Source organism: Herpailurus yagouaroundi, unplaced genomic scaffold, assembly GCF_014898765.1.
Source record: "Herpailurus yagouaroundi ecotype Mexico unplaced genomic scaffold, PumYag 162, whole genome shotgun sequence".
Classification (NCBI taxonomy): domain Eukaryota; kingdom Metazoa; phylum Chordata; class Mammalia; order Carnivora; family Felidae; genus Herpailurus; species Herpailurus yagouaroundi.
Window position 1 is genome coordinate 38342903 of NW_024412403.1, and position 20556 is coordinate 38363458.

Sequence of the window (20556 nt, forward strand, 5' to 3'; positions counted from 1 at the left end):
GCACACAAGAACTTCGCACCCAGGACCTGGCCCAGGCACCACAGATTCCAGAATCTGCTGGGGACACGGCTAACCCCGCCCCCTCGCGGTGGCGATTGGCTGAACCATCCCTGATTGCGAGGCACGGATTAATGGAGGCGGGTGTCTCCTCTGTTAAGTTAGGGCGAGACATCTCAAAGGAGGTGAGACCCGCGGGGGTTGTGTGAATGGGGGCTTCAGTTCTTCCTGCCCGAAGGGTCCTTGAGAAGCCTGTTTGTTTTTCCCGGCGCTTGTCTCCACCCATCCCTTTCTGTCATTGGCCAGGCCTGGTAGGCGGGTGTGTTTCCATTGGCCGGGGGGCGGTGTCTGTCCCTGGCCAGGGTGGGGGCGGGGCCTCCGCCGCGCTGAGCTTGCCCTTGTGTCTGGTGCTCTGTAGAGCTGCCGCCACCGCCGCCGCCGCTGCTGCCGCCGCTGCCGCCGCCGCCGGTGCCTCTGCTGCTGCTGCAGCCGGAGCATCCGGGAGCCGCCGCCGCCGCCGCTGCCGCTGCTGCCACTAGCGCTGCTACCACTGCTGCCACCTCCCTTCCCAGGACCCCGAGACACCCCGAGCGCGAGCGGCGGCAGCTGCTTGCTTGCTCCCCCTCTGCCCCTGCCCCTCCCTTCCGTGACCTACCCACTCCTTGCAGCCCTCGCCCGCACCTTCTCCAACACCCCGGCATCCCTGCACCACCTGCTCGGGCAGCCCGGCGGGCTCTGGGACTTGCTGTGCGCGCCGAGAAGAAAGCAAGCTCCGAACCCGTGCCTGGCTGACGGGCTGTCGCGGCTGCACCACCAGCAGGAGGAGAAGAAACTATTTCGCCCACCGAAACCCCATTCTGCGGGTGCTTCGCAGCTGCCGCTTCTGCTGCCTGCAGTCCAGGTCCGAGGGTTCGAACACCGCAGCGGCGGGGACCGTGGGTCTAGCAGGCGCCGGGAGGACACCGGCGGAGCCCTGCACTCTGGTGTCCCGCTCACCAGCATCACCTAGCCCCCTCGTTCCTTCCCCAACCCGTTAGAGAAGGGACCATGATTTGGAAACGCAGCGCCGTTCTCCGCTTCTACAGTGTCTGCGGGCTCCTGCTACAAGGTAATCCCCGCCCCGCCGCGGGGAGCATCAACTTCACGCCCATTCCCCATCATCCCCACTCCACCCCATATTTCCACTCTCCCCCTTTCAGTCCCCCAGTCCCCGGCGATTTCCACCCCCTCCCCCTACTCCCCGGTGCAGCAGGGGGCAGTGGCAGTTTGCTCCAGCCCCTCGAATCTCTAGCGCTGGCTCAGCCTTGCTTTCCCGGCAGTCAACCCCTTACGCGGCACCTTTCGCCTTTTCATTCACCTGAGCTTCCTACATCTCTCACTCTCTATCCCCGCCAGCAACACCCCCCCTCCCTCCCACGCCTTTTGGCTGGCAACTTGTGCCTTCTCTGAACATTATACCCTCCCACCAACCCCCACCAGCCACCTCCCACATCACGCTCCTGTCCGACCCTCTCTATCCTTGTCATCTCTCTAACCTCCCTCTTTTCGGGTCGCCTTTCTCATTCCCCTTCTTCCCACCGTCATCATATCCGTGTATCTTTAAAAAGTGAGTGAGAGCCTGGGAGCGAGCTACCGAGACGGCGAGAACAGCAGCAGCGGCAGCACCGTGTGCATTGCAATAACATCCCCGGGGGGGAAATGTGTTGTGAGACGTGTCATTCACCCAAGAAGAGAGAGGAGACAGTGTCTAGGATTTAAAAAAAAAAGAAAGAAGGAAAGAAAGAAATAAAGGAGAAGAAAGAAAAAGAGAGAGAAAGGACAGGAAAGGAAAAAAGGGGGAAAAATCAAGAAATAAAAAAAAAAAAAGAGGGAGAGGAAGGAAAAAATTAAAAGACCCAAAGCCACTTTATCAACAAACCCGTTTTTTTATTATTCAGTTTGTGTGGTTTTCTTTTCTTTTTTTCTTTTCTTTCCTTCTTTTTTTTTTTTTTTCTTTTTCTTTAAGCAAAGAAATACATGCACCTAGGCAGTTACTTTACTGCTAAGGGATTTTCACTTGGATTCCCTACCTCACCATCCGCTCTGCTCTCTGCCGCTTCTTTTCGTAATTAATATTATCCTTTCACGTGAAATGTAAGAACCCCTGCGACCGCAGTGGAGGGAAACCGCACAAAACGGTGTTATTATGCAAATCACTGGGCTTGGATGCGGAGTGGCTAGGGAACTGGGGTGCACTTTTCCTCAGACCCTCTCTTTCGGAGGGAGGAGGGGGCTGTGTGGAATGGGAGGAGGACGCTGGTTATGAAATGAATGGCAATGTATGGAGTAGGAGTGCATGGGGAGAGTACACTTTGGGTGGTGGTGGAAGCAGAGACGGCATGGTAGCTAGGGCTGGGTGGGCAGGGGCTGGAAGGCGGAAAATTGTTGCTTTTAAGGAATATAGGGATGCGGCTTGAGTGTGAGATACAGGAAGGATGGATGTGAAATGATGGTCGATAGGATTTTTAAAGCTAGGTGACTCTTGATTTCTTGATAAATCTTTGCCCACCTCTCACCCCTCTGTCATCATTTCTGTAGTTGTGGGGAAGATAAGTTGATCAAATTTATTTGTCCCTGGGTAAAAGGAATCTGGAAGTAAGACACAAGTAGACCCACAGGCGTGCAAAACCCAGTCGGCCTTTAGAGGATTTAAATGAGGTCAATGAACCATCTTTCAGCAAGTTCTTGGAATGCATCCTGTCTCCTATCCTCCAGGTTACATAGACTGGGACGTATTTTATTTATGCATGTTTATGAATGTAAAAGAAGAGATATTCAGGACAGAATTTTCCTGAATTAACTAACTGACCTTGCAGAAATATTTCTTACAGTATTTTGTGGTAATTTTGTGTGTTTTACGTTGGATGTAAATTTCAGATATGTCATGTGCCAGAATCCCCGAGAAAGCAGACAGCCTTCTTCCTGCTTACGCTGCCTCGTCCCATTTCCCACCGCTCACACCCTCACCCTCTCAGAAGTACCCCAGGTGGCTGACACATTACTTAGGTTTCTAATCCATGCTGAAACATGCTCCTAGATACCCCACTTCACCTCTCAGTAACTTGCATTTCTCAGCTCTGAGTGTGTGTGTGTGTGTGTGTGTGTGTGTGTGTGTGTGTGTGTGTGAACGCGCGCGCGCCCGCGAGTGCGCGCGCTCGCTCCATGCCGGGGACTGGGAGTGTGATGTGGGGAAATCAGTTAATTTGGTGATTGCGATGAAAATTCGACACCGCTGGATGTGTTTTCCCTGCCAATCTGTGTGTGCTGGCCCTGGCACGTCATTGCACACACTGCTGGGCTGGTGTGAGAAGATTATTTATTATAGAGCATGTGGGCAATGGACTGCACTTGGGGGTCGCCTCCTCTCTTCCTTCAACATTTCCCGTGAATTGTCTATTCAGTGCACTGAAAAATAACTGTCTGCTGGTGTCTCATTCTCTCTCAGCCTGAGAGAGGATTTACTCTTTCTGTACCAGGGGAGATTCCATCAGCTGCATTCTCTTTTATTAAGGGCATGGGTCTCTTTTATTAAGTATGTAAACCAATTATTTAAAAAGTGCTGCTTATCACAGCAGAGGAGGGGTGGTGGTGTAAGGGGTGTGAGTATGCCAGAGAAAATGCACCACTGAACCAACAGCAGCACCAGCATCAGGTCCAAATATGTCAATAAATAAGCGTCCTATACAGCAACCAGGGAAAGAGCACCAGCCCAACAATGTCTGTGTACTTATGAGCATCTTAGATCAGGCCATATTAATATACCAAAAAAGAGAAGAGGATTTAAAGAAGAAGAAGAAGAAAAAAAAAAAAAAAACTAGAAGGGGAGGGGGCACAAAACACCATTGGATTGTCTTCTCATGTTTATGGCTGCCTCACATTTATCAAATACTACTCCACAGACACATCACACTTTGTTGATATTGTCAGTCCCTGCTCAAACAAATTGCTCATGCCTTCCTTGTCTTAGTCTTGGCTAAAAACATTGCTTCAGGGTTCAGGTTTATGTTTCTCCCACAACCCTACTGTTTTATTAGGACTTGGTTAGGTTGTAAAATGAAAGCTTTATTTCCTGGACACAGATTAAGTACTTAGCAGGTCTTTCCTTTCTATGTGCAGAGAAAGCAGGGTGGCTGGGGAAATAGTGAGCAACTGATTTTGGCTAGAGGGAGTCTGCTCTGCCTGCTAGTAGTTATGACTAGGCAAATACTATAGGCAGTCTACACCTTCTTATTTTAGCTTTATTAGAACTAGAGTGGTATTCTGTCACGTAAATAATATTAATCAACTTATTTACCCTTCGTATTATTATCCCCTTTCTTGTGCTATGCCTTATTTTAGACAAGAAGACTCATTTGAATATATCTTCTCTGTGTTTTACACTGTCACAAATATTTTCCTTTTTCTGGGAAGCAAAATCAACCTTTTGTCTTGTTAATATGTAGTTAATGAGCCAGTGGTGAGAACCAAGTCAATGATAAAATAAGTTTTTAAAAAAAGTATTAAATAGTTCTAATTCTACATCATCTACTAGTTTGCCCTCAATGGAGTCTTAGGAAATAGAAATAGATTGTTACATGGAAAATAAACATGTTTCTGACCAAAGTATAACTTGGAAGTTTACTACTTAGGTAATGAAATTTGCCTCAGTGTTAATTTATGGGGCATCCTTTCTTATTTTCCCCCATCACAGACAGAGGAAAAATCTGGGATAAGGGTAGGGAACAGTGTAGAGAAATGAATTTCTTTAGATGGAGGTGTGCAAAAGCTTGCCACCTGTAACTAAAACCTCTCTTGGTTACAGAGTAGATCCAGTTCAATTGCTAACCCTGGCTAAAGCTGTATCCCTTTCCATGCCTGAGGGGGCACTGCAAAGATGGAGACTGTCTTGCTTAGCACAAGAAAACAGTCCTAGAAAGGGCAAAAAGGAAAGGACACAATCTAACCCGAAAATAGACATGCATAGAGATTTTGTTGAGAAGTTTGTTTCCTTTTTAGAGTTAGTCTTCCAGAAAAACACATTCAACACACATACTGGGAATTTAGAGTTTGGTTTTGTTTTGTATTGTTTTGTTTTCCATGAGACATTTTGGTAAATGATTTGTTATAGCTAGAAAGAAAGACTTTCAAATTGAAGGTCAATTGGACGTACATGTTGCTTGCCTCAGTATGAGGCATGAACACCCCCCTTACATTTTTAGAAAGTATATTATAAAATGCAAAATACAGTTAATAAAATACTGATACTACTTCCTAAAAGCATGTCTCTCCCATTCCTTTCCTTCTACATGTAATAACCTTTGTCTTGTCAAACTCATTTCTTATGTTGAATGTAGTTCCAGTATTCTGCCTTTTTTTTTTGTTTAACAACTAAAACCTTGAAAAGTAGAATCTGTACGTTAGAGCCAATGACTATGATTTAAATTGTCAAACCCCAGACACTTAGTGATTAAGAAAATCTGCCTACAAGTATGAGTAGTTTCTGGACTAATGTTCTATCAAGATATGGAAGCCTACTTCATCATCTTTTCCCCATTTCTACAACTATTAAAACTGTGGAAGCATAATACAACAAAAGTAAGCATTAGTTGAGAGGCCTTTTTCTGCCTTCTCCACTAGAAGATCAGATACTTGAGAACTATTTGCCCCACATTTAAATAGTGAGATGCTTTTTTTTTTTTTTAAGAAAAAAGTTCCTGAATCATTTAAAGATCAAATGGAAGTGCAAAAATGCTGGAAGAGATCTGAATCAAGCATTTTAAGGTGGCCCCAAATCAACACCAAATAATATCAATTTTCTTTATAAAATAAGGTATCTATGGGGTATCAGATAATTGAGAAAAGTAAGATTTATTTATTATGAAGGATTTCGGGTACATTAATAATATAAATGGACCTATCATATTGATGTTTTATTTGATCATGCTGACATGCGTTCAATGAGATTTATTAAGAAAGAGCCCTCATTTTAATAGGTTGGTTAAACATCCTTGGCAAAATCACCCATTGTGTAACAGCTGGCTGAGTAGGTTGAGGAAACAGTGAGAAGGAAAATCACAAACCAAGGAAACTGAAGTTAGAGTTCTTTGTGTAGTTGGCAGATCTTGGTTTGTATACCCTCCTAAGACAGCTCTAGTGCCCAATGATTATTAAACTTAAGCTTCCTGAGGGCAAACCCTGTACCTTTGTTATCTGTGCAATCTTCTTATTCTCAGTTTAGTAGATGCATAATAAATATAGTATTAGATTAAAATACTAGGTATGTCCAAATTAATTCCAATGGAATTAAATAGTTTCTTGTCTTCATAATCTATCAGCACTTAAACTTTGTTCAATAATGCCACAAGAGTTAATGTTAATATTTTGTAGGCTGTTTTGGTTTAGGAAACAGTTTTCCTATAGAAAAGTATATAGTGATAGCTCTTGATATACATCTTTAAATGAATACAATCTGATCAGTTGCTCTTGCCATGACATTTTCCTACCCATTTTTTTTTCTTTTCCTTGATTATAAATCCCCGATATTTTGCATTAGATCAGATCACCAACTCATTTCATGAAAAAAAAAAAAAAATGAAAGGCAAGATTTAAATTCACTGATTTAACCTAAAATATTTAAAAGGACAAGTTCATTGCCAACATTTTATTTGAAAATGTCAAGCATTTTTGGAGTGTAGTTCTGTAGTATCAAAGAAAGGCATCTCTGCAAATTCCTTGTATAAAGAGGTGGGTGAGGATTAACCTAGAGCTGTGGCAGCTGAAGCCCCCTGCTGTGTGATGATGCAAATGGCATCTCAGGCCTAATGTGCTCTGCAGCGGCAGGCGAACACACAGGAAAGCAGTCATGTGGCATGAGTGAAATGGGAAGTCTTTTCTTAGCTTCTGGTAGTCACAAACCATCCTTCAGTTTTCCATAACCAGAAATAACCCAGGGTATTTCTAATCACGTGAGCTCATGACAAAGAATAAGAAAAAAATGCATATTTTATTTAGAGATTAATAAATAAATCCTAATAAAATTATCAATGTTCTCATCAGATAAATTGTGGATATTTTATTTTCTTGCAAACTATCAGGGACACAGGCCAGTTTAGTGAAGATGATAGCAAAGTTAAAAATAGGATTTCTATGCTGTTGGTTGTATGTGTTGGACATAATAAACATTAGACTAGGAAATATTCTGTTATCTTTCTCTTCTTTTAGTGAGTAAGGAGTCAGTTCCTTGTTGTGGTTTTGGGGTTTTTATTATTATTATTATTATTACTATTTTATTATTATTATTTTATTATTTCATGTATTTCATATGCATTTCATGTATTCTAAGAATACAGTAGTTTTAAAAGAAATAGAAATTAACTGTTCAGTGTCTGTTCATGTAGTTTAGTACCATGAAGTGGAATTTGTGGTAACATAAAATCAGTAGAGAATATTTCCTCTTGGAACAATATTATTTATCACAGGCAACAGCAGCAAATAGATCCCTTAATAAAAGTAATACTTCTAGAACAGTTGTTTATGGGCAGCCTATCAGGGAGGCATATCAGATAACAGAAACTAATGTAGCTGTGTTTATTTTTATCCCGTTTGTTAGAAAACAAAATAATTGAACATATTACGCATACTTTCATTCAAGATATGAGCCCAGTTGGTTCTGTTAACATGCTCAGTGGGTTTCTTTAAACAGATATAAAATTATTATCATATTAGAAGTATATAGTATGTTTAAAAATTAGGAAAGTAAATATTCTGCTTAATTAGGTATCAGTTAAATATTAATGTCAAAATCAGAGGTGTAATTATTGAGAAAGGAAATATTCCTCAATCATTTATCTCTCTATATACACATATATATATATAAGTTTAAAGTGCACAGTTATTTTTAGGACTGAGGGGTATCTTTATAATTTTGTAAGTAATCAGACTTTGGGGTTCTCAGGGATGATGTGTGAGGAAAAGGCAAAGTTTATTTTGTTTGCACTCAATTACTTTCCTTTACCCTTTTCAGGAAGGTTAAAAAGTATATTTTTGAACAAATTTTCTTAGTGTTTAGCAATGATTAACATTTCCACTTAAAAATACACAAGCAAGATTTACAATTTCTGAATTTGCAGTAGAGCTGAGCATCTATTCTGAATCTTCTTTTGTGCTCATGAAACTGAGTGATGAGACCCTATGGCTACCTGAATAGACACAGGGCTGAGGTTGTAAGGAGATCTGCCTTGGAGAAAGCTGGCTATTAATTATTCACATTCTATTTTAGAGGTCTTTGAAGTAAATATTAAGACAGTCATTATTCAACATTGGGGATAACTCTTTCTAAGTCAGCAAATAGTTTTTACTTGAATTTTTAAATTATCTTTCAGCGATTTGAAAGCTGAAGGGGAAGCGCCTGTTTAGTCCTAAACAGTTATTCTGGGGGCTAGATACTGACGTCATTAGGAATTGTTTAGGAAATAAAAATAAAGAATCATTTGCGTTGAGGAACATAAAATCTTAAAGCTAAGAATGATCAAATAGTGCTAATCATTTCACACGAGAAAACAATAGTCTTTTATTGGTCAAATTGATCCCCTAATAATTTTATTGTGTTTGATGATGGTTTATTTACTGTAACGGTGCATTCATTGTCTATCTAAAGTCATCTTTGGAAGTGGAGTGAGAAAGCACCTTTCCGGACAAGGATGTTCTGCCAAGTGCTAAGTGTATAGCTGTTCTATTGATTCCGTGTAATTTATAAAACCAATTAATTTGTTCTTATAAAGAAATATTTTTGGCTTCTTTGCCAAAAATGTTTGCCTTTAAAAATCCAAGTGACTCCCATAAGGTTTACTTAAATGCCCAGAACTAAAATTTATAGTGTGTAAAATATGTTTTTACTTTCTTAATGAATTCGTGTTTTACACGAACCCCCCGAGAGAAAATGCCCATGACACCTCTATTTTCCATTCATTTTCATACCTTATATGCCTCCTGCTATCCAATCTTAAGGAGTATACTTAGGTTGAAATGAGAGATGATTAGAACATTCGTACTTAAAAGCAAATAAAAAAATGTACGATAAGCTTATTAATTGTCATTCCTTTACTGCTATCTATTTTATGTGTTGAAGTCTGACTAGTAACTCAGCTTCCTTTACACTCTCCAGGTATATAATATCCCTCCAATCCCGAACATGCTACCAATCTGAAAGACCTATTAAAAGTAATTAACGGGGAATAAAGAATGGTTAAAGAAAGGGGGTTTTGCTAAAGCCTGTATATTGGATACGTACAGATTAGGTGATTTTCCTTTCAACCACCAATGTTTTAGCAAGGATAAAACACATACTGTGTGCTTTTACTTGTTTTTGTTATTGCTATTACTGCATTTTGTGAGAGTTCAACCTCCTTAGCTTCATAATAAAAATGGCAAAAGAAGAAGGAAGGAATGTGAGTCAGCCAGCCAAACACACACAGAAACGCCTGGCAAAGCTGACTAAATTAGCATATGCTAGGCTGAGTATTTCCCTCTGTTGTTACATAATCCCTTTCTAACACGAAATCAGTTCTCATACTTAACCCTTTCAGGAGGTTTGGAATTCTCCTACGGTTATATTTTCATTTTGCATTATTTATTTTCTCACGAATTGTGTAAATCATCCATTGAGGGCTTTTATGTCAAGTTCTTTTTCCCCCCTCTTCAGTCTTTCTGTATACAAATGTTCCATTCTGTGCCCAACTTCAGGATTCAAGAATCAACTTTTCTATAGCTTTCACTGAGAGGATCTAATTAGCATTTTAGGCTCTCTTTGCTCATGTGCAGCTTTCTTTAGAAAATGTATTAGTTCTATGAGGTTCCCCTAAGGATTCATAATACTCTAGTTTGTTACATGTACTGTGATATTCAGTGTGCCTTAATTATGCACGTGTCCTCATTTCAAAGCCTTTTCAGGGATCATGTGGGATAGAACAGGGGTCTGGCTGTAAGTTCACTGTCATGTATTAATGTGTAGGTGGTATTCAGAGAAGGATGTTTCTGAAGGCAATTATATATCTATGACTCCAGTATAGCAAGCTGTTACATTCTACGCTTACTAGTTACCCTGCCAAGGCAGAATGAAATTCACCATTGTGATACATAATACAGTATCTGTTATTTCTAAATAGTTCTTTGCCCTGGGAATGAAATAAAATAATGAGTGAAAATGTGTATCCCTTATCTTGAATAGGGATTGTTCCTTTCACTCTCTTAAAAACAAGAATCAAAAAATGTTCCTAAATCAATACTCTATTCCCTAACTATCCTATTAACACATTTAGTATGGTGGGATCTTGAAGTTATACTGGTTATTATTTGAGGCTATAGATTTTTAGATAATATTAATTGCCTGCAATCGCATGGGCTCCCAAATGTCGGTGCACTGCCAAATCTGAGACATGATTTTTTCAGTTTTTGCTTTGGATGTAATTTGGACAACTGTGAAAGTGTATAGGGACATTGAACTAAACACACACACACACACACATACACACACACACACACACACACACAGAAAGAGAGAGAGAGAGAAGTACATGAGAGAGAGAGAGAGAAGCACATTTTTTTAAATAACTTCATTTGTAGAGGGATGATTATAAGAACTGACTTATTTAGTACATGTCACCATTTATAAGGATAATATTTTCTACATTGCATGAGTTTGAGAATGTACCTGTTTTAATTGTACCCTTTGAGTTGTATTCCTCTATGTATGATATCATCAGAAAATTTGAGTTTAATTTCTAAATACACTTTTTTTCTTTTATTTATGCCTGTTGCAAAAAAAAAACATTTTGTAAGTTAATATATACTAACAAGTAACCAATTTTTGTTTTGTTATTTTACACAACTGCATATTTGTAGCCATATTATTATTAATGATAGCTTAAAAAATATTATTCTCTGGGAACCCACTGGAATTTTTTATTATGAAAATTTTTTACCAAAATCTGATGTGTTTAATAAACAAAAGAAGGCCATCTGTCCATTATTATTTGAAATTTTATGTCTTCTTATTGCATGAGAGAACTAAGCATTTTATTTTGTCTATGCTATGATCTATATAACCCCTTTGTATATTTTTATTATAGCATTTTGAATGTTTGGTATTAATTTATCTGTCTGCTCTAGTGGACTATAACCCCCTAGAGTACAGGGTCTCAGTCTTCATTTTGTTTCAAGTGCCTAACCTAAGGTCTGGTCTGTGTCTTTTTTTAAATGTTTTCATCCCACTGATTGATTATTTCTCTTCCAATCCATTTAATCTTGACACATCACTTTAATTGGATCCAAATAATATTTAAGTATTTATGCTATAACTGCCAAAATGCCAATACAGTACTCTGAATAGAATAAATATTTGCAATGAATTTTCATTTGTATTTAATGTACAGGGAGAAGACAAAAATGGATACTAAGAAACACACACAATTCTAAATAATGACATACTTCACAAAAATATGGGATCATTACTTTCAGTTAGGGTAAGCAGTTCAATTTTTCACTGAAAACATCTGTCTCAGCTTTGAATCTTTCTTATTTCTCTGGGCATCATAACTCCTCGTCTTTTTTCACCTACTAAAGATTTCTATCCCTAGCCCCCAAAATATTCCTCATGATGACTTTAGGTAAACATGAGGCAAATCATCTTATTGTTCTACTTAGAGTAGCTGGTATTTCCGGATAAATGTATAAACAAAGAGGAATTACAAACTGACCTTGATCTGCCAGATTATCAGTGGGGACTGACCTGCTTTTGTTATTGCCAAGCTGGAGAGTAGACATTCTCTGAGTAGTCTCTGAAGTACAGACTCAGGGTGCATTTTTCTCTCAGTTTAACTGGGGGAGATTACACCTGTTTTATTTTAAAGGCCTTCTAAAGAAAATCCTAAATAGTGTGTGTGTGTGTGTGTGTGTGTGTGTGTGTGTGTGTGTGTGTGTGTGTGTTTTAATGCTTAGTCATACTTCTGCAATTGAGGACACATGTTTGCTGTGGTTGAATTTGATTTATTTCCCTTTTAGCATTTTGAAAGACAGTGGGAGGTAGGATGAGAATATTAACTGCTTTTTGAAGAGAATTTAAATATAGTTACTGGGAGTTGAACACCAAGGGAGAAAAGACTTTCTACAATTTGCAGTGACTCTATTTCCACATAAAGTATCTTAAGAATGCTTTTTCTTACAAGTCCCAGTGAAATGTAGCTTTTCTTAAGTCACATATTTTTTTTTCAAATTTAAAAAATCAATTTCTCTGATGTCTTTTGGATGTTTGGCTGTTTAATGACTTTGGATATCTGAAAAGATATGATTAACTAGGCTAACTTAAGATTTACCTTACTACAGGTGCTGAAATCACTGTATCATCGTCATGTAGAAATGCACATTCAGTAAATAAATATCCAAAGTAGACTAAACTAGTTCATTTTATTAAGTGTTATTGCCACTTTATGGAGTTGATATCAAGAATTATATTCTCCCATAGCTACTGTTACTACCTAAAATCTTTATGTTAAAACGTGACTGTCAGTATAACGCAAGAGCTGTAAAAGAATAACCTTCTTAGCGTGGCTTCTGTTAAACCCTTGCTGATTGACTTTCCAGAGCCTAGTGAATAAAAGGGAATGTAGGTTGGGAAGCAGTTTTGGTTGACTATTTTTATTCACTGTTATGATGAAAAAATATTTTAATGTTACTGAAATTTCATTATATTGAGAATATTCTTATGAATCCATTTAGAAGCTACATATTGTAATTTTTTATGTGTAACCACTTAGTATCTGAAAAACTGGAAACATGAGAAAGAGTTACACCTTCATATTTCTCAACAGTGTTAGCCATAATGATCACTGAGAAAGTGAACTTTTTAGTTTGATATAAGGAAAGCATTTCAGACCAACATTTTTGCCCAGAGTCACCAAATAATTATTAAAAAAAAATTAATGTTTATTTATTTTTGAGATAGAGACAGAGCACGAGAGGGGGAGGGACAGAGAGAGAGGGAGACACAGAATCTGAGGCAGGCTCCAGGCTCTGAGCTGTCAGCACAGAGCCCAATGCGGAGCTCAAACCCACAAACCGTGAGATCGTGACCTGAGCCAAAGTCATAACCTTAACTGAATGAGCCACCCAGGCACCCCCAGAGTCACCAAACTAAAAACTATGTCCATTATATCCTTCAAAAGAATACTGCGCAGAAGGTATTCTCTTTATAGAAAGATTTGATGCTAATTAACATGAAAAAGCAGTGAGTGTTGAGTAACATTTACAAATATATTTTTAAAGGTCAAGTAAAATTTATAGAGGATAGTTTCATGTCCGCTGACTCACTTTTTTTTTTTAACATAGAAATGCTACAGGTTAGGTAAGACTAATGGTATTTTGCAACTCCCATTCTCTGTACCCTTTCACTTTTATGGAATAGCTAACATAAAGGTATTGATGCAGGGATAAGTTCACAGTTTTTTAGAGATCTGGTAGAGATCATTAAAGTCAGATTTCCTTTACATCTTTGTTTTGCTTTACCCAATTTTATTGGCTATACAAGTACAGACTACTAACAAAGCAGAACAGGCTATCCTTGAAGGATAACACAGCATAGAGGTATATTTTGTAATAAACAACTATGTTTGACGGATGGGTGTGGACAAGTTGGGAAGACGTTCTTTTTGTCACTTAATGGTGGTCTTATTATAAGCTAACAGTAAAGTTGATATTTCCTCCTAAGACTTAATTCATATCATTTTTCATACCAAATGGAGAATGGGAGTAACTTGGTGAATAGAGGAAGAGGCAATAATATAAACCCCTGATTCTTGAGTGGAACGTAGGCAGCAGCCATGCCAAACTACTGTTAGTGTCGAAGCATTAGTGAGGCTGGCCTGGTGGGTGGATGTCTTTTCTTTTGTAGTGAGAGTTCTCTATTCTGTAGAGGGAGGTGATATCATTGGACTAATTCAGACTTTGATTTTTGGAAGTGCCCTGCAGCAGTAAGACATAATGGTAGGAATCAAAAGACCTAAGTTCTCATTAAGCCATGCCACTATTTTAGAGACCTTGAGCAAGTTACTTCGGCAGCTTAGTTTCTCCTGTAGACTGAGAAATTGGAACCACATCCATTCTTTGATGATGTGTTGTAGAAGAATGTTATGGATGATTGAGAACTGCAGAAATGGCATTTTTCTTTTCACTTTTCACCTGATGATAATTTGTAACACATTGTAGCATTAACTATGTGCTCATAAAATACCTTTACTAAAATTTAATTTTTTATATCTATACATGCATTACTTAATATTTAAAGATTTTCACACATGTAAAGTGTTTTTTTTTTTTACTCTAATACATGTGTCTATATAAATTTCAGAGTCTTCTATTTCTGTCAACGAATTTTATAAATTAATTTGTGGCCATCAGCCTGAGCTTGAGTCATACATTCTTTTTCATGAAATTACATCAATAGATCAACTTTGAAAATTAGTGAATTGTTGCCATTAGCCATTTTCATTATTAGAGAATAGACTTTAGATTTTGAATTAAATTTTGGTTTTTTGTATATGTGCACTTAATGTATGCATGTGTAAATTTTTATAATTGTTTCCTTCTTAATCATTTTCTTCTTCATAGCCTTTGGTTTTCTTAAACATAACTTCCCCATCCACTGATTTGTTTTTCAACAAATACCTACTTGAAGGCAGTTTTATAAATGCTGGATATGCAAGTGAAGAAGATGGGAGTGGTTTCTGCCCTCATGGAGCTTATAGTCTAGTAGCTGAGACATAGGATAAACAAATAAAAATATGTAAAACCCTATCTTTTGTTCTGAAATAAAAATTCCGTGTTTATAGTAATGGGTGTTCAATAGCTACACAGTGCGGCTATATCAATGAAGATATGACATCACTGATTTAACAGCATTACTATAAACCTCACTGAGCTTTTAACATTTTTTTATTTAAGGTTAGGTTAAAGAGCTCTCATTTCCTCCAATCGTTTATCCTGAAAACAGTGTCAGTATGATTCCAGTGTCTTTCTTTTTTTTATTAATACAAGTTGAAAGAAGCCGATGAGTGAACAAGAAATATTCAAGCATGCTCTATTCTAACTGATTTGTTCAAGAGGATGATTCATTTAATTTCATAAAGGCTCAGCGGGCCAGAACAGTAGATGACCAGGTCAGCAGAGGGAATGTAGGGGAGAAGAGGTCTGTGAGAAGGATCTATGTAACAAGCAACAATATTTAGTTTTTTAGAGCTGAAGTTCTGCTTGAGCAATTCTGATGTTACCAGCGACAGTCATTTAAAGAGCTGCTGATGCCTCAGGGAAAACATTTTTAAAGTGTCCTATCTAGAAACAATGTTCCTTGTACTGTGTCATATATATTAAAACTCCATCCCTTGCTTATATTACAATACTACATTCTGCCTGATTAAAACCTGTGCTACTATAATATGGGTTTCTTGAGACTGCCGATTAAATGTTATTGTTGAAATCTTTCCTCCTGCTCACACTGCTCTGAATATGATTGAAATAGGAATCACCTGGTAAACAAAACTGGAGAACAGATGAGAATGCATTTAAAAACTTTAAAAATAAAATGAATTTTATATAAAATTATGTACAATTTTAGAATATATAAAATCATATACATGGGTTACAAATATTCTTGATATCTTTATATTATTTCTTATAGAATTTAGCTCTGACTAATGACCTCAACATGCAAATGATGTCATATTCCTAACAAATTGTATGGCATTTTCTAATATTATTATTAATTGCCCATTGCTGTCCCTGAAGTAGATGATATATGTCTTGTAGTAGATAGCGTAAAAAAATTTTTTTTTAAATATATACATTGGGGATTATAATGGTGGTGGTCAAGCATGTACAGTTATTCTATTTAGAGTTTTATTTATCTGGATTACAGAAAACAATACAATGCACAGCTAAAAAAAAAAAACCCTCAGCTTAACCATTATCTTTAATTTTGCTTTTTTTTTCTTTTAAAGGAAACTTTAAAATTAAAGCAATTCAAGTAAATGCTCTATTGCAGGTGATAATTTTCAAGAACGTAGTTTTATCTTAAATGATTTATTTTGAAAATACATTCAGTTCTCCAAAGTAAGTCAGAGATGCATGCATATTTGGAAGCTTTTCTACAGAGAACTAGGTGGTGCTGTTCTGTCATCTTTGTGTCTTAGTGACTTCTTTGGTCCTATTCTTGATTCATTAAACACTTTCATACAATGGTAAATGCATTAGGTAAGATATAGTCTCCTTGTAGCATTAATTTTTATTAACCAAGTTTACATAGACCTTACATGTTTGTTTTCAGTAGTTTTTTCATACCATAGAAAAAACTTGCTTCCTAAGCAGTAACATTTATCATAGTTTACAAGTTCTCTCTTTCTTTAGGATTTAAGATAATCTGAAATCATCAGATATTTGTTATTAAGTGTTTTAAAAAATGTGGCCCTTGGATATTTTATTTGCCAAAGTTCTTAGTATTAATTGATTTGGAATTTAAAGCGATGACATTTTTGTACCCTTTGAGTTGATTTAAAGTAAAAATGCCATAAATATATATAAGTTCAAGGAAAACACTTTTATTATTTGAAATACTAAACATTGAATTAAGCCTTTAAACAAAAGAAATAAGAAAACTTCCCTTGAAAAGAAATTGTTTGCTTAATTTACTTCTTTGTAAGAAAACTGACCTCAATTAGGCTGTCAGTTAATCTTTTCATGTTTCAAGATATCATTAAGTTAATTGTGCCTCTCAGTGATCTTGTGGTCCCCAATAGTCAGAAATAAAATAACACACTTACTTAAACCTAATTAACAAAAAAGTTACTCCACTGCCCATGTATACTTAGGACACTGGTATACCTGAGGTATATTTTCTTGATAAGAGTTATATAGCTCTTTTCAGATACATTTAGGTTTAGGAAATGCAGATAAGAGAAAACTGAAAAGAATTACAACTTTTGCATCAGAAATCTTCTCACGCTATGTACAAGGAAATTCAACTTATGTTTCTTAACGACTTTACAATGCCTTTGGGAAAAAGTATATCATATAATTTATTATCCAATGAAAATATGGACATAAAATAAAGATGAAGTACTTCAAGAGTTCTACTCATGTGACTCCTTGTGGAATCACAGTCGTATCATGTTGGCTGAGGACAAAAGTAATTTCTATCCTTCTTTATTTCTGATATAACAAATCCTTCTTGGTGCTATTTATGTCATAAAACATTTAAATTTTACCCTAATAGAAAAGTGAATGTTATTTAGAAAACTCTTTGTGTTTTCTGTTATCTCACAAATCTTATCTGTGGAAGACAGAATCAATATGGAATTTCAGAATTGTTCCATGGCATGCCATCTTACAATGAAGAGATAATCTCTGAGATGAACATCTTCTAGGCCAATAAACCTCAGTGAAAGTGCTCTTAGATTTCTGTACTCATGTCTGACCTTCGGGCCTCATGAAATAAAATGGAAGTCACAAGTATTAAGATGAATGCCAGTCATTGAATCCTTGTCAAGTAAGAATTCAGAATGAGGAAACTGTATTCAGAAATTGGGATTATTCATTCACACAGAATGTCATGATTATCTATTAAATTTTCTAAGAAAGCTTAGCCAACTCTCCTTAAAATGTGAAGAAACCTGGGGCGCCTGGGTGGCGCAGTCGGTTAAGCGTCCGACTTCAGCCAGGTCACGATCTCGCGGTCCGTGAGTTCGAGCCCCGTGTTGGGCTCTGGGCGGATGGCTCAGATCCTGGAGCCTGTTTCCAGTGCTGTGTCTCCCTCTCTCTCTGCCCCTCCCCCGTTCATGCTCTGTCTCTCTCTGTTCCAAAAATAAATAAACGTTGAAAAAAAAAATTTTAAATGTGAAGAAACCTAATAATAAGTAGATAAAAAATTTAAGATTATATAAAATGTCAGTCAGTATTTATGTTTTTGGTTTTAATTATTTGTATTATAATAAATACCATCTAGCTTTTAGATACTATCATCATGAAAGTAAAACTTAGAATAGAAAAAGAAATTATGAAATAGTCAGATTTGCCATATTTACTGCTCAAAATTATGCAGTGTTTTTATGATAATGAATATCCACTTTTTGATCACTGACATTCTGGCAGCAGTATTCAATTTTAACATGTTAGATACTAGATTTACAGTACAGAAAATTAAATGACACTGTCATCAGACCCAAAGCTTTTTAGATAACCTATTTTTTAAACATACCACACTTCAAATAAAGCATGGTGTTTGGTAAAAATATCTAAATCCTAAGTGAAGATATTTCAAAATTATTTTCCTTCCAGACTATAGAAAATATAGTTTACTTTACTGTGTTTCTTAAATATAAAAAGTACAAAAATGTATATTATAATTTTGGTGACTGCTTATTGTTTTAGAAGTAAAATCAGAAGAGAAGAGAGTTACACATTTCTGGCAATATGCTTTCTCCTTGGACTGGAGCTCCAAAATTAACACCAAAACTACTCCTTGCATTTTTCATAATTTCTTGTGGTCATTATTTCGTGGAGAGCTAATATTAGAAAAAGAGGCTTTCTTTACAATTATTTTTGATGATGGTTAATCTCAGGCAATGTAGCATAAGCCATTGATTATTAGTAACCAGTGACAGCGAACAGATTACTTGGCATGTCATTTTTTTTTTTTTTTTCCGAAGAGCCTCATCTTTCCAAATGCTCCTTTGGAAACTTCTGTAGAGGTTTCTTTTCATCTTGCCACATTTTATCACTGATGAAAGATTTATATCTCATGGATCTAAAGGTGTTTTTCACTTTAAAAGGTAGACTGAAGAAAAACAACAGCAATAAGTACGGGATTTCTGGGTTTATTTTGATATCAGAGTGGGAAGGCAGAATAGGTGGAAAAGAGATAATTATAAGAATAAAAGCAACCGTATCGTGGAAAGGGTGGATGTAGACCTTTCATACCTTAAGCATATTTTTCTTTCAAATAGAATCTCCAAATGAGGCTAGATATAAAGCTATAGTTAATATCAACAAATTAAATTGTTATGGACCCAATGGATACAGACATCCTACGTGATGAAAGAGATTAGAATAGAACTAAGTAAGAATTTTGGATGCATCAAGTCCAGAACCTAACTGTAGTGGGATAATACAGGTAATGAAAAATTCTAATACTGTAACAGGTAGGTATAATTCATATTAACCACATATGATTGAAAACAACACAGTGAATAACCTTTGGGGAAAATATCTTACCACAAACTTAATATAATCTCATGTACAACTTATAACAAACTGAGAACTTTCTAAATATATCTCCCCTAGTTGGCTTTGTGTCAACATCTAGTCTATCTTAATTAATACTCTAGTCTTATCATGTTGGTATTAATATGACTGGAAGTGACGGAATACGATAATTAGAAAGTATTTGTGTCTTGCGGGTCAGGCCCAGGAAAAGCTCTTTCTAGGGTAGCTCTACAGTTTAAAAATTGTCAACTTTTCAAAAAGTATTTTATTAGTGGCTACATACGTTCAGAGGTGAAACTGGGAAAAACATGACAACAGAATAGTTCTTAAAAACAAAACAATTGTGGCGCCTGGGTGGCTCAGTCGGTTAGGTTTTTGACTTTGGCTCAGGTCATGATCTCAGTTTGTGAGTTCGAGCCCCATGTTGAGCTCTATGCTGACAGCTCAGTCTGGAGCGTGCTTCAGATTCTGTGTCTCTCTCTCCTTCTCTATCTCTACCCCTCCCCAACTAGTGCTTGCTCTCTCTTTCTCTTTCAATCAAAAATAGTTTAAAAAATTAAAAAAAAAAAGAACCATGGTTTAAGTATTGGTTTGTTTTCATGAAATACTGACCTCAAAACAAAATAAAGCTTACAAAAGCAGTCTCTACATTTAATTCCTAATATGTCAATCAGCAGGTGTTCTAAGGGGACAATTGTTTATTTCAAACTAAGATCTTTAGAATGGGAGAGAACTTGAGATTTTAGGGAGCTACCTTTACTTATCCAAATCTCTAAAATAAAATAAAAACTTTTGGAAGAGAATAAAGTCACTTAGAAAAATATTATCTTCTCATTTTATTTAAACAAACAAAAATGGTGTAAATTACAGAGTTATGATAAGCATTTAGAAATGAAACAGTTGTATTTGGTGATCAAAACATCAAGAAATTAATCTATGTGTGCCAATACTATAAAGTAGTCCCCTTGACATTATCTAAGACAGTAGCATCACTATCAGAAATTATCTTATTGTCTTAGTGTTTATATATTCTTCCTTTTCCATATAGACACTAAACTCTGTGAATACAGGAACATTGTTTAGAATACTCTCTGTCATTCAGTTGTTCATAATTTTTTTGTGCATGAACTGGTATGATGGTCTTGATTTACTTTTTAAATCAAAGACTATTTTTAGCAATTTTCTATGGTGAACAGAAACCAAATTAACAGCTGTACTTCAAATATACCTAGTTAAGAT

At 36.9% G+C, this 20556-nt stretch overlaps 1 protein-coding gene across 3 annotated transcripts in view; it reads left to right on the forward strand.

The window, feature by feature from the left end:
- Nucleotides 1-449: 449 nt before the first annotated feature.
- The window catches only part of CADM2 (cell adhesion molecule 2), a 1087048-nt gene continuing 1066941 nt past the window's right edge, over nt 450-20556 (forward strand). For all 3 annotated transcript variants that reach the window (XM_040484219.1, XM_040484221.1, XM_040484220.1), the window contains exon 1: nt 450-1105. In XM_040484219.1, coding sequence (XP_040340153.1) covers nt 1045-1105 — 61 coding nt within the window. In that variant the 5' untranslated portion in view covers nt 450-1044. The remainder of the gene's footprint in view (nt 1106-20556) is intronic.